The sequence below is a fragment of the Macaca mulatta genome, chromosome 13, assembly GCF_049350105.2.
Source record: "Macaca mulatta isolate MMU2019108-1 chromosome 13, T2T-MMU8v2.0, whole genome shotgun sequence".
In the NCBI taxonomy this organism is placed as follows: domain Eukaryota; kingdom Metazoa; phylum Chordata; class Mammalia; order Primates; family Cercopithecidae; genus Macaca; species Macaca mulatta.
Window position 1 is genome coordinate 100794683 of NC_133418.1, and position 14663 is coordinate 100809345.

The 14663-nt window shown below is 44.9% G+C and overlaps 2 protein-coding genes across 15 annotated transcripts in view; one reads left to right on the forward strand and one right to left on the reverse strand.

Annotated features, from left to right (window-relative positions):
- The window catches only part of ITSN2 (intersectin 2), a 158161-nt gene that overhangs the window by 132094 nt on the left and 11404 nt on the right, over window positions 1–14663 (forward strand). For all 14 annotated transcript variants that reach the window (XM_015111819.3, XM_077960061.1, XM_015111816.3 and 11 more), the window contains 3 exons: window positions 7970–8091; window positions 11012–11118; window positions 12633–12816. In XM_015111819.3, the coding sequence (XP_014967305.2) occupies window positions 7970–8091; window positions 11012–11118; window positions 12633–12816 (413 nt within the window). The remainder of the gene's footprint in view (window positions 1–7969; window positions 8092–11011; window positions 11119–12632; window positions 12817–14663) is intronic.
- FAM228A (family with sequence similarity 228 member A) overlaps window positions 7522–14663 on the reverse strand; it is a 42651-nt gene continuing 35509 nt past the window's right edge. The window contains exon 8 of the mRNA XM_028831936.2: window positions 7522–7716. Coding sequence (XP_028687769.2) covers window positions 7654–7716 — 63 coding nt within the window. The 3' untranslated portion in view covers window positions 7522–7653. The remainder of the gene's footprint in view (window positions 7717–14663) is intronic.

The following is a 14663-nucleotide window of genomic DNA, read 5'->3' on the forward strand; positions in this document are numbered from 1 at the left end:
TCTCTTCCTTCTCCTGATCAATGCAAGGATGATTTATCGCTAATGATTCTCTTCTGTCTTTCATGTTATTATATTTTTGTGTTTTAACTTCACCTTGTATTTATACCTGCCAACTTAGTCATTATTATTGTTGTTTTATACAGTCAGTGATTATTTTGATTTCTTACACATTTACTAGTATTTTGGCTCACCATTACTCGTATCTCTTTTATCTTTCCTTCTTATGTAATTTCCTTCTTCCTGAAATACATCTTTTAACAGTTTTTCCAGTCATGTCTATTAGTGGTAAATGCACTCAGACTTTGTCTGAAATGTGTTTATTTCTCTCTCTGTGAATTAGATTTCCAGCTGGACAGTCATTTTCTCTGTGTTGTGTGTTATGTGAGGCCAGTCTAATTGCCGTTCATGTGGTTATTCTGGTTTTTCTTTCTGACTGTTTAATCATGTTTTTTCTTCCCTCTTTGGTGTTCTGGTATGGATTTGTTTTTGATTTTTTCCTAATCAGAAGCCACTGTTCTGAATTTGGGACATTGTACCATTCTTCAATTCTAGAAAAGTCTCAGCCATTATAATCTCAATATTTCCTCTCTCAATTCTTTCTATTCCCTTCTCCTAGACTACCTGTCAGATGTATGTTGGGCCTTGTCATTCTGTCCTCTCTGTCTCTTAACCTCCATTGTATGTTTTCCATCTTTTTTTTTTTTGAGACAGAGTCTCACTCTGTTGCCCAGGCTGGAGTGCAATGGCACGACAATCTTGGCTCATGGCAGCCTCCACCTCCCGGGTTCAAGCAATTCCCCTGCCTCAGCCTCCTGAGTAGCTGGGATTACAGGCACCCGCCACCATGCCCAGCTAATTTTTTGTATTTTAGTAGAGACGGTTCACCCTGTTGGCCAGGCTGGTCTTGAACTCCTGACCTCAGGTGATCCACCTGCCTCAGCCTCCCAAAGTGCTCAGATTACAGGCATGAGCCACCATGCCCAGCCTTCCATCTCTGTTTCTTTCTGGGCTGCATTTTAAGTAATTCTTCAGATCTGTTTTTAGGTTTACTAATTCCTAAGATGTGTTTAATCTGCTATTTAATCTATTAATATATCATTTCCATGACAATATTTGCCATTTTTTTTCTTTTTCAACTCTGCTTATTCTTTATTTTAATAGACTACCTATGGCTTCAAACCCTTCATTATGTGTCTTGAGTTAATGTTAAACATATATATTTTACATCTCCATGTGTATTTTTGTTCTATCATATGTTCTTGATGTTCTAATCCTCATTTTTAAATTTATGGTGGATTTTTTCCCATTTTTTGTAATTTTTTTTTTTTTAATACTTCGAGCTCATCTTTAATGAGACTTCGTTTTTCTGTGGAATCTTGTGGAGCCAAAGTTGTGAGTGCGGCCCTCCAGGCCAGTTGCGCCATGCCTTTGGCCAGTCACCCTAAGGGTATCCCCAGTGGGCAACCAATTTTTGTGCTTTTTTCTTTTTCTTTTTCTTTTTTTGAGATGGAGTCTTGTTCTATCGCCCAGGCTGGAGTGCAGTGACACAATCTCAGCTCACTGCAGCCTCTGCCTCCCAGGTTTAAGTGATTCTCCTGGCTCAGCCTCCCAAGTAGCTGGGACTACAGGCGGATGCCACCATGCTTGGCTAATTTCTGTATTTTTAGAAGAGACGGGGTTTCATCTCTACTAAATGTTAGCAATAGGTCAAGTAAAATAACAGAGGAGGCTACCTGGGGAGATTAGGAAGTTCTTTTTTTTTTTTTTTTTTTTTTTTTTTGAGACGGAGTCTCGCTCTGTCGCCCAGGCTGGAGTGCAGTGGCCAGATCTCAGCTCACTGCAAGCTCCGCCTCCCGGGTTTACGCCATTCTCCTGCCTCAGCCTCCCGAGTAGCTGGGACTACAGACGCCCACCACTTCGCTCAGCTAATTTTTTGTATTTTTTAGTAGAGACGGGGTTTCGCTGTGTTAGCCAGGATGGTCTCGATCTCCTGACCTCGTGATCCGCCCGTCTCGGCCTCCCAAAGTGCTGGGATTACAGGCTTGAGCCACCGCGCCCGGCCAGGAAGTTCTTTTGCTTTAAAGTGAAATAGCTGAAAATAATGTTAAATGTGTAATTTTCCAGCTACATTCAGTAAACATTTTTCTACAGTAATATCGATTCCTTTGTGCTCAGACCTCAAGTGAGCACCAAGAAAAACCAGAATAACCACATGAACAGCAATTGGACTGGCCTCATATAACACACAACACAGAAAATGACTGTCCAGCTGGAAATCTAATTCACGGATGAGAGAGAAATTATAAACACATTTTCAGACGAAGTCTGAGTGCATTTACCACTAATCGAACTCCTGACCTCAAGTGATCTGCCCACCTCGGCCTCCCAAAGTGCTCGGATTACAGGTGTGAGCCACCACACCCGGCCACTTTTTGTGTTAATTCATCTGAATTCTTGAACTCCAAGTTTGTGTAAGATGCAAGCCCAGCATTTCCATTCATTACTTAACAGACAGAAAACTTTTTAATCATGTCACTCTTCTGGAGAGGGGACATTTTTCCTACTCCACCGTGTAATATTCAGTGTCCTGTTCCTCTCGAGAATTGGTCAAACCCAGGCAGAGGCCAACTAGAACAGAAGCTTAGAAAAAACAGCCTGCAGGGTTGGCTTTTTTGCAGCCCAGAGCAGAACAGGAAAAAGGAGAGAAATGGGCCTGGGCACAAACAGGCCTAGGACCAACACAGTATTATACCCCCAACAAATATTCCCTGACTGCTGGCAGCCAAAACGCTGTGCTCAGCTTGCTACTACAGAAACGTGTTAGACACAGTCCCTGATCTGCAGTGAGAGCCACAGACACACTAACTACACAGATTAACAGCAGCACCAGTTAGACGACATGTAATGTTAAAATACAGATACAAACCAGTACCATGGAAATGCAAAGGAGAGGCAGGTCTGGGGGTGTCAGAGGGACAGGGAAGATTTCCCCCAAAGAAGGATGGTTCTTTGTGGAGAATGAGGTGTGGACAGAGGATACAACAGGAGCAAAAACAGAGCTGTGGAAAGTGTGTGCAGCCTATGAGGCTGGGGGAGGAAAGGTGGGCAGCGTAGTCAGGGCTGAGGCTGGAAAGGTGGGCAGCGTAGTCAGAGCTGAGGCTGGAAGGGTAGGCCGAGGCTGGCTTCTGGAGACTCTGGAGCCTCTGCCATCGAATTAGGACTTCATTTTGCAAATAATGAAAGGCGTTGAACGTTTGTGAGGGAAGGAACACAAAATATGTGGTAGCTGGCTTGAGCTGTTCAATAGAAATCAAGTGTGAGTCACAAATGCAGCCCCATATGTAACTGAAAATTTTCCAGTAGCCACCTTAAAAAAGTCAAAAGAAACAGATGAAATTAATGTTCATATTTTTACTTCATCCAATTTATCCAAAATATCTTTTCAGTATGCAATCAATATATTATGAATGCAGCATTTCCCATTTCCGTTTTTCTGGAACAGGTCTTCCGAATTGAGTGTGTGTTTGACGCTGACAGCAGGTCTTTATTTGGAGCAGCCACCCTGCATGTGTGCAGTGGTCACAGGTTGCTAAGGGCTACTCTGTTGACAGTGCAGGTATAGAGGGTGGCAAAGGGGTGTGTCCTATCCATAAGACCCGGATTCCTCAGTTTATCAGAACTTTTCTCAGGATAAAAAAGATTTTACCCTCCCTTCTCTCAAAAAGAGGATTCTGTGGTCGAATACGTGTTGGGAACTCTGAGCTCATCAAATTTTTCTGTAGAGTTTCTCACTGCCTAATAAGCTCGTGTGCACTGGGGCCCTGCGAGCGAGATACACAGTCTGCTTCATTGTCTGGATTCATCCGACTGCACAGGACAGAAGTGTCAGGAGCCTATTTTGACATTTGCTGGACTGTGGGGAGCAGAAAGCTGGGCAGCCGGCAGAGGCAGAAGACAGAAGGAAACACCAAGAAGAGGAGAGGCGCAAGGGCTGAGAGAGGCAGACTCGAGCCTCCAAAAAGACTTTTCATCCAAGGCACCCGTGCTGTGGGCCGGCAGAGGAGGGTGCAAGCTCAGCAGGGGTTGCTGAACTTGGCAATGCCGAGGTCATCATTACCTTCCCGAGAGCAGTGTCAGGGGTGGTGGGGAATCCCGAGTGGAGATGTGACAGGGAGAGCTGGTGAGAGTTGGCCATGGGTGTAAACCCCTCCAGTGACATTTGCCAGTGAGACCAAAGAAAGGCGGTGCTGAGGAGGGGGCAGGGTTGGAGGAAGGGTGCTTGTTGGTTGGTTTCAAACAGTGGGGTAAGAGGGACACTTAGCAAAGTTTATAGGGCTGAGAAGGAAATGGCGAAGAGTGAACATAGAAACACGAAGGAAAGGGAGGGGCCCTGGAGGAGAGGCCAATTACAGACTAGCTTTAGAAAGAAACAGGACCCCTCCTTCCCTGACTCAGGAAGGACACAGGGACAAGTGGACAGACAGAGGGGAGGAAGAGGGGCCTTGTGTCTTTTATTTTTACCCTGACATCAGAGGTAAGAACGTCTGAAAGTGAGGGTAGGAATCGGGTTGGAAACTTAAACAGAGGGTAAAAACTTAAGAGCAGGCCAGGCGCGGTGGCTCATGCCTGTAAATCCCAGCACTTCAGGAGGCCGAGATGGGCAGAGCACTTGAGGCCAGTAGTTCAAGACCAGCCTGGCCAACATGGCGAAACCCCGTCTCTACTAAAAATACAAAAATTAGCCGGGCGTGGTGGCAGGCACCTGTAGTCCCAGCAACTCGGAGACTGAGGCAGGAGAATCGCTTGAACCCGGGAGGCGGAGGTTGTAGTGAGCCGAGATCACACCACTGCACTCCAGCCTGGGCCACACAGTGAGACTGTCTCAAAAAAAAAAAGTTGAAGAGCCATCGTGATGAAATGCAAAAGGGTCAGCTAGGCATGGCATGCCAGGGTGTCCCCACATTGTCCTGCTAAAGCTAATGCAATGTATAGTCCAGCTTTAGAAACAAATATCTGAGGTTCTTCCTATTAGTCCAAGGTATTATTCCAGATAGAGGGGCCAGCACTTGTGGTTTTTAATGTAAATCATTGTTTCCCGAAGTGTGATAGTTGTAGCCTCATGGTACTCAACGCAGTGGTACACAAAATGGACCTGTTTTATTTGAATGATTATATATTTGCTTTAATGATTATTAGAAGAAACATAATGAGCACATTTAACTTCAAACATGAGTACGTTTAGAGAAAAATATTAAGTCAATAATAATAGAGATGGAATGTGAATGTGGCAAAAGTCTTGAAAGCAGAACATGAAGTTTGTAAGACACTGGTGTGGGGCAACCTTGGAAACTGGCCTGAGTTCCCTCCATCAATCACCTGGCCACACCAAGTAGCACCACTGGATCATATCAGCATCAGAGCCATTTCGCCAAGAGTCTGGTCACCAGGCCTCTCCTCCCTGCTCCACAGCCTCATCAAGCAGACGTTTGGATTAGCCTGTGTTTAACACTCAGTCACTCTCTGCAGTTCCCCCTGGCAGAAGATAATAAAATACTGTCCCCCTAAAAGCTTAACAATTTTGAACATGACAGTGGCATTATGATTTATTTCTCTTTCTTTTCTTTTTCGTTTCTTTCTTTCTTCCATTCCCCTTTCCTTTTCTTTCCCTTCCTCCCTTCCCTTCCCTTCCTTCTTTCTTTCCTCCCCTCCCCTCCCCTTCCCTTTCCCCTTACATTCACTTTTTCCTTCCTTTTCCCTGTTCCTTTCTTTTCCTTTTTTTTTTTGAAACAGGGTCTCACTCTGTTATCTAGCCTGGAGTACAGTGGTGCAGTCACGGCTCACTGCAAACTTGAACTCTCAGATTCAAGCACTCCTCCCAGCCTTTGCCTCCCAAGTAGCTGGGACTATAGGCACGTGCCACCGAGCCTGGCTTTTTTTTTTTTTGGTAGTCACTTTGTTGCCTAGGCTGGTCTTCAACTCCTAGGCACAAGTGATCCTCCCGCCTCAGACTCCCACAGTGCTGGGATTACAGGCATCACATCCAGTCTATGATTTCTTTTTAGAAACACCAAACATAACCTGTCCTATTATTTGTTGTTGTTGTTCTCTGTGGGAGTAATTTCTTTAAAGCTATTGGCAACATCTGTAGGATATAGAAAAGCTGTCTTCCTTAGAACTGTCTGTAAGCCCAGATCCATACAAAATATATGCAAATGCAAAGGAAATTGGAAAGAGCAACACGCCCTGCTGGATGCACGGTGTCCTGGCAGGTGCAGGGGTGCGCGTTCTCTCTGCTGCCCTTCCTAATTGCCTGAGCTACAGAAGGTCTTCCCTACTTCATTCGTCTCTTTCCCAGTTTTCTGACACAAGCACTTGCTGCCTCATGTTGTAGCTTGCTGGGTACCTACATGCTGTCAACCTAAATGACAGAGAGGGAGACTCTAAGATAAACTGACGTTCATTTAGAATAGTTGTTGCACTGGGCGCGGGGCTCATGCCTGTAATCCCAGCACTTTGGGAGGCCAAAGTGGGCGGATCACGAGGTCAGGAGTTTGAGACCAGCCTGGCCAATATGGTGAAACCCCGTCTCTACTAAAAATACAAAAATTAGCTGAGCGTGGTGGTGTGCGCCTGTAATCTCAGCCACTCAGGAGGCTGAGGCAGAAGAATCACTTGAACCCGGAAGTCGGAGGTTGCAGTGAGCCGAGATTGCACCACTGCACTCCAGCCTGGGTGGCAGAGCCAGACTCTGTCCCCACCACCCCCCGCCCAAAAAAAAGAATAGTTATTGCAGTGGGAATATGCATGCCAACAGGTGCATATTCAGAGAGGTAAAGGAGGACAAAACTTTTTAAAGGAAAAATGAAGAGGATCACATAATTTTTTATATATATATAATTATCCTTGGCCGTGAGAATCAGTAACAAGGGTGGCACCAGTCTGAGGCTGGACAGGCAGTTGCTGGGCAGATAACCTTTGCAGGATGTTTTTGTGTAAGGTCACCATGGCCTTTATGCAAGGTTGTGGTTTTGCAGTCTTTTGTGATAGTTCTAGTTACCAAGCATTCATGGATGAGAACTCTCTCTTCATGACCTTGCCTGGCCCTTTGTCAGGATTTTTAACACAAGTGACTCCATTTTGATTCTGACAACTTCCACTGCTTTTGCTTTTTTTTTCTAAGAAGGGTATCCTGAGGTATTTCACCACATCACTGTGTATAGATAAGCCCTCAGCCACTTGTTAAGTGACTCTGGAATTCTGTCACTTCATAGTTTGACATCTAGTTCAGCTCTGATGTACCTGTAAATTGATCCAAAGTGAATGCAGTACCTCTCACCCTGATGCGAGGCTGCTTGTGACTTTCCTGTCATTTGTGGCTGGATATCGGCAGGGTACCAGGAGTTATTTGTTCTAGTGAGATGAGGCAGTGGTCTTCGGGGAATTACCAGGATCTGGGAATCTATTTTACATTTCGAATGCAAATATAACTAAACATTTCACAAGATTTACGAAAGCCATATGCATGGTAATTTCTGTTTATTTATTTTTAAATGCTGGGCCTGACCAGCATTTTAAAAACCAAAATGATATAATGACCCAGTAATGGCTTATGACCTGCAGTTTGGAGTGGTCTGAAGCATCTGATTCATTTAATCATTGCAGTAACTTCGAAAACTGTCTGGAGATGGTGAGATTCTTCACACGCTCTGCACAGTTCTGAAAAGAAATTAGGAGCACATTGAAACGTTACAGACATTGCTGATTTGCCGCTTTGGAGCTGTGAGTGCCGGCTCATTAATGCCAACTCTCCGCGTACGCACGCCGCTCTGCAGAAGTTAGCAGTGCTCTTTTGAAGGCTGCGTCATTCTTTCAAAGCAGCATTTGTAAACCCAGCATGTCTGCTGACAAATGTCTATTTTCTACAAAGTTGACTAAAGTAATATTTTAAACTACCCTGTTTTTTCCACAGGGTGTGCTGATCTGCAAACCCTGGACACAATGCAGCCAATTGAGAGGAAAAGACAGGGCTATATTCACGAGCTGATTCAGACTGAAGAGCGGTACATGGCTGACCTTCAGCTCGTCGTTGAGGTGAGGAGGCTGCTGCTGGCTAGCGCTCGGGGTATCTGCTGTCTCCCACGAGAGATGGTGGGAACCAGACTCAGGGCTGCTTCCACGCAGAGGCAAAGCAAGGCAGCACTTTGGATGTGTGAATTCACAGATAGGGACGGAAGCTCTCACACCCTCCAAATGCCATCTCTGCCTGCTGGATAATGCTTCAGATTGAAAGTCTCTAGTGAGCTCTTTCCCCCAGATGAGGTCACTCAGAGTGAAGCGGGAGAACAAGAGGGCATTCGCATGGCTTCGCTGGATGTGGCAGGAGCCCCATCAAGGAAGGACAGGGATAGAGTGGATGGGAAGGGCCTACGGCAGACCGTAGCTTCCTCGGATATTTGCCTAATGTCTGTTTTAACATCTGACATTTTCGTAAACTGGTATCTCTGGAGGAACTGTGAAACAGTGGAAGTGTTCACCTCATGTTTGTATCAGTTTGGAAAACTCAATGGGAGCATGTTGTAAAATAGTTCCCAAATATCACATAGCTACTGTTTATTTACACCAGTGACCTCTATGCTGATAACAGCTATCCTTATTCAAGTAGCACTTTAAAATGATTTGTGCTTCAGTGAACAAAATAAGACTTTCTATTTCTACTATACCTTCGTTCCCATGCCTTTCAGTTCCCAGTGTACAGACCCTCAGGTGAGAAGACCAGTTAAATTAACAAACCACCTGAAAAGAACAGGCGCCCCCCACCCCCACATACCCAGCGGGTGCAGCGTATACCTGCCATGCCTTTCCTAGCACAATGGAGCAGAGGCTGCGTCCTTCTGCGGCTGTTCCCCAGCAAGCCCTGCCCTGGATTCACTCTCCACCTTAAACGCAGGCCTAATGCCTGGGATATCCAGACATGGAATACTTGTTCCCCTCCCATGCAAACTATATGGCACTTCTCGGTTGGTGATATCTGTCTTCCCCGCAAGCCTGTGGCTCCCTGAGAGCAGGGACTGTGCAGCCTCCATCCTGTGTTCCCACAACTTATCCTGGCCCTTGCTCGGCCTTTCCGTAAGCAGTCAGTGAGTTGGGTGTGTTTATGTCTGCACCTCTCTGGCCAGGACAGATGGCCTAGAAGAAAAGCCCATCATTTTGACCCCCTACAAGGATCAGCCCTGCTGCTGGTCAGATTCCAATCCTAAGGGACTGTAGGTAGGTGTGGCGGTCTCCCGAACACTAGGACAGAGGTGAGCAGGCACTGGGTGCTTGCCCCATACTCTGAGGAGTGAAGCGTCAGGTCTGGGTCCAGGATTCAGGGCGAAAAGCACCGTTCACAGGTGAGGCCTTCTTATGACCATCCTCATGAAGGTTCCCAGAGGCCTTACCATCTTATTCCCATCTGTTTACCTCACCAAGCCCGGCACAAAGCAGCTACATGGATGGCTAGAGGGGCATGAACGAATCAGCGAATAAACAAACAGATGGACAGCCAGACGCTTCTCTGTCCCTCCACAGCAGCCTCCGAGCAGGCCAGCCGTCTTTCCAGGGCTGCTCTCACAGGAGTGGCCTGGTGTTTCCAGTGTGATCTGGAACTGTAAAACTCTCTTTAGAGAGTGCCCAGCACTTTTACTTGAATTCTGTGAATCCATGTTCAACTCAACTCAGTAAACATGAATTACAAACCACGATGTGCAAAGGGCTATGCCAGAGAACAGAGATGAAAGCAAGTTCTTGTCCCCCAGGAGGTCAGAGTCCTGGCGGATGGAGAGAGGTACAGTGGGGCCAGCAAGGCTAAAACTGGGGGGTAGTGACCACCCCAGCCAGGAAGGAATTCCCAGTTATGCTTTGGACAAGGACAAGTTTGCTACTCCAGGAGGAGGAAACAGAAGTGGGATGGCATGTATGGAGGGATTCAGGGGCCTACAGGCCATCCAGGGTGACTGGAGTGTGAAGTAGCTGAGGGCCAGGCTGGTAAGGTCGGCAGGGGGCAGGTCTCATAGGCCCTGGAACCTCCGGGAGGAGTCTGCGTCTTATCACACGGACAGTGGAGAGCTTTGAGCGATTCTAGTGGAGAGCAGCATGTCATGGGCATTTTGGAAAGATGACATAGGAGAAGAGTGTCTCAGATAACTTCTCTATTTCCTTAAGGTGTTTAAAGTCATTCATTCCCTAGGAATCTCAGTTATGCAGTAGAAACTTAGATTTAGAATCAAAAGAGTTGAATTGTAGTCCTCAGTCTTTGTGACCTTGAACAAGTCTCATTCTGAGCCTTTACTTCTTCATGGGTCAACTGGGAGTAACAATACCTGACTCAGTTTCACCTCCATCACCCGTGAAGCTAATTGAGAACCCTGCAAACACACACGCATGCGTATACATACACATAAGCATCTGCATATTTGTACATATCAGTGCTTTGTAAATCCTCAAGTGTCATGTAATACAGATGTAGAGTATTATTACTTCTTCCTCAGGAGCCAACTTCTGAAACCCGTATCTGCTTAGAGTTCTCTTAGGGGTGGCATAAGTTGTTACTCTGGTTCTCCCGTTGAATGTCTCATAAATTGTTGTCTAGAACTCTGAGATGCTCCGCCTAACAATGGCCTGCTTTCTCAATTCTGCAAGCTCATACAGTGCAGAGGTGTTTATGCCCTTGGCTCTAGTTAACCTTCATAACATCCCTAAGAGAGAAATCTGACAATCTCCTCTTAACCAGGAGATTACTAGATTCAGTCCTTGGAATCAGCCTTGATAGGAGCTACGCTAGCAAAAAGAAAGAACATTATGCAATATAAAATGTGTCATAAGTATGCTTACTTGGATGATTAGCTTCAGTTTATGAAGACATTGTTTGATCTGGTTAGTTTCAGTTTATGAAGACATTGTTTGATTTAGACCACACGTAGGCTGTGTAGCCACACTTAAGCTAACTAGTTTTTCTATGTTTTGACTTTAGGTTTTTCAGAAACGCATGGCAGAGTCAGGCTTTCTCACTGAAGGGGAGATGGCCCTGATTTTTGTTAACTGGAAAGAGCTCATCATGTCCAACACGAAGCTGCTGAAGTGAGTCCTGAGCATCACCTGTCATTGCCGCTGACCCCAGAGGCCCCAGACTGAGACTCACACAAAACCCTCTGCAGGGGTTTCTTAGCAAAGGAACTTCAGCCGCTCCCTCAGGCTTGTTATTTGATTATCATTTGATGAAATGTCCTGTGACTGTAAGATTCATAAGTATTGAAGAAAGTAAAGAAATATAACAAAATATTTTGGTAAAGAAAAGATTAAATCATTACACAACATATCAATCTATGATTCCAAGATATAAGGTGTCCTTGACCCTGGCAGGGCAGAAGAGTCAGAGGAGAGCTGCAGCTCGCAGTGCAGGTAAAACTGCCTAGTTTGGTGCTCTCCTAAGTCTCCATCCCCATGTAGGTTCTGTTGTTGGGGTGACTGTCCATCCTTCGTGGCTGTGAGGACAGGCCCCCAAGGGAGGATGAGCAGTCCCAGCTTCCCTCGGAGATAGTGCCCCTCCGCCTCCACACCCGGCCCCTGCGGCTCCTGCTCCCTTTTTTCTCTTACAGACTGAAAATTTCCTTCTTCGTTCAACTGAGAACAAGTTAGAATCTTTCAAAAGAAACTTTGCCAAGAAGCTAAGGTGAAACCAAAACAATTCTAAAGGCCTTGAAACACCCAAGTGTATTTTTTTTTTTTTTTTTTTTGAGATGGGGTCTCGCTCTGTCACCCAGGCTGGAGTGCAGTGGCGCGATCTCAGCTCACTGCAACCTCCACCTCCCGGGTTCACACCATTCTCCTGCCTCAGCCTCCTGAGTAGCTGGGACCACAGGCGCCCGCCACCACACCGGGCTAATTTTTTGTATTTTTAGTAGAGACAGGGTTTCACCATGTCAGCCAGGATGGTCTCGATCTCCTGACCTCGTGATCCACCCGCCTCGGCCTCCCAAAGTGCTGGGATTACAGGCGTGAGCCACCACGCCCAGCCACCCAGGTGTACATTTTTAAAATTTATTTTTATTTTTATTATTTTTAGAGGCAAGCTCTCACTCTGTCACCCAGACTGCAGTGCAGTGGCGTGATCATAGCTCATTGCACTCTTGAACTCCTGGGCTCAATCGATTCTCCTACCTTAGCCTCTGGAATAGCTGTAACTATAGGTGTGCACCATCATGCCCAGCTAATTTTTCATTTTTTGTAGAGACAGGGTCTCACTATGTTTCCCCAAGCTGGTCCCGAATTCCTGGGCTCAAGCAATCCTCTTGCCTTGGCCTCCCAAAATGCTGGGATTAGAGGCGTGAGCCACAGTGCCCTGCCCACCCAAGTGTATGGACTTTATTTACTTTTTTTTTCTTTGCTAACATCACACCCAGGTTGGCTTGACCAGCAGAGCTTTTGGCCCAGGCTATCTCCTCTTCCTCTCGACTTTTCCTTCCCAGTGCCAGAGGGTCTCAGGTAACTCACTGGTTATCCTTACCATTGCTCTGCCATCTGCCATGGGATTCATCCTTCAATTAGCTGAGACATTCACTTAGAAACACAGAATGAGGGTGTGTTCTTTGCAGGGCTTTGCGGGTGCGGAAGAAGACCGGGGGCGAGAAGATGCCGGTGCAGATGGTTGGGGACATCCTGGCGGCTGAGCTGTCCCACATGCAGGCCTACATCAGGTTCTGCAGCTGCCAGCTTAATGGAGCAGCTCTGCTACAGCAGAAGACAGATGAAGACACAGACTTCAAAGAATTTTTAAAGGTAATTCCACTCTGGGCCTTGCATGGCAGGCTCCTTCTGAGGCTGGGGGCAACAGCACACAACAGCCCAGCAGGGAATCCCGGCAGTGGAGAAGGGCATCCCCATCAAAGGAAACACCAGCATGGCAGATAATGTTCCCATTGTTTTGTGTCGCCTTTTTGTAGACCTGATTTCTTCCTGGCACTGGGACCATAACTTTTTCCCCATCTAATAACAGAGTGTTTTTTTTTAAGCACACTTACTTACCAGCTACTGTAGACTCCCAAGAAACACCCAGAATGTCACTTTAATTTTGTAAATTGCATTCATTTAATACCTATCTTATTCCAGAAAGAGTATAAAATAGCTTACTTTTTTTCTTTTTTTTTTTGAAACAGAATCTCGCTCTGTTGCCCAGGCTGGAGTGCAGTGGTGTGATCTCGGCTCACGGCAACCTCTGCCTCCCAGGTTCAAGAGATTCTCCTACCTCAGCCTTCAGAATAGCTGGGATTATAGGCATGTGCCACCACGCCTGGCTACTTTTTGTATTTTTAGTAGAGACGGGTTTTCACCACGTTGGCCAGGTTGATTTCGAACTCCTGACCTCAGGTGATCTGCCCACCTTGGCCTCCCAAAGTGCTGGGATTACAGGTGTAAGCCACCGTACCCGGCCCTAAAATAGCTTACTCAAACGTATAAAATGCAACAAGATAAAATTTAAAATAACTAGATGAATAAACTGGGACAAAAGGAAATGAGAGTAGGAAACAGGAATTAGGATAATATATAAAATGCATATCTGTGATCCTGTACATACACCAGAAGTGTGCACAGACGTCATCAAAGCTTCCAGAAACTGATGAGCAGAAGAAGAAAGGATCAGTTCCATGATGCCACGTCACAAGTTAAACATGAGAAGTAAAGCTACAGCTGTAGTCAGAGAGAAAACACTGTATAATGTAATGAGTCAACAACATCCTTCATATAAGTTATCACAATAGAAAGTCACATTTTGAGAAGTCATTTGCATTAATGTTGTTCAGTAGTAGAAACTATTATTATAGCTGTTAAAATGGTAAGGAAATAGAAAGTCAAATCTGTTTTCTGGCTTTTTTTTCATATTTCCTGTTAGGTTTTTTTGTTCATGAAATACTGCATATTGGGATCTATTAAACAGCCATATCAGTACTTAAGGGAGAGAGTACATAATTTAAACATTTTCATTGTCAGAAAAGAATAGAAAAGAAGAAGAAACTATAAAGATGTTTAGGCAGAAAATAGAAATTCCAAAAGGAAAATGGAGGCAATAATAAAGATAAAAAGCACAAATTATATCAATATATCCAAGAACTGGTATGTTGAAGAGAAGTAATAAAATATAACTGATGAATCTAACAGAAAAAGGAAAAAACACAAGTAACAGTCAGAATGGATGTAAGGAGATCTCATAAATTAAAGCACATGTAATTCCAAAAGACATGCTAACAAATGTGAAAACATAAACAAAATGTGTAATTTTCTATTAAAACTTGAAAACTGGCTCAATAAGAATAGAACATCTTTTAAAAATAGAAAATCTTACTATTAAGATACTGTTAACCAAGGAGAAAATTGAGAAACTTATCCCAAAAAGGAGCTGGGTTCACTTGATGGATTTAACAGTGAATTCTTTCCAACTCTAAAAGAATAGATTATTCTATATTATACAAACTGTTACAGATCACAGGGAAAAGTAGAGAGGTTACGTGGTTCATTCTATAAGCAAAAGTAGCCATGATTCCAGGCCTGTTTAATAACCTGCTACCTTTTACAAATACAGCTGTTAAACTCTTAAAGTAACAGTTCATAAAATTAAGCATTACACAAAA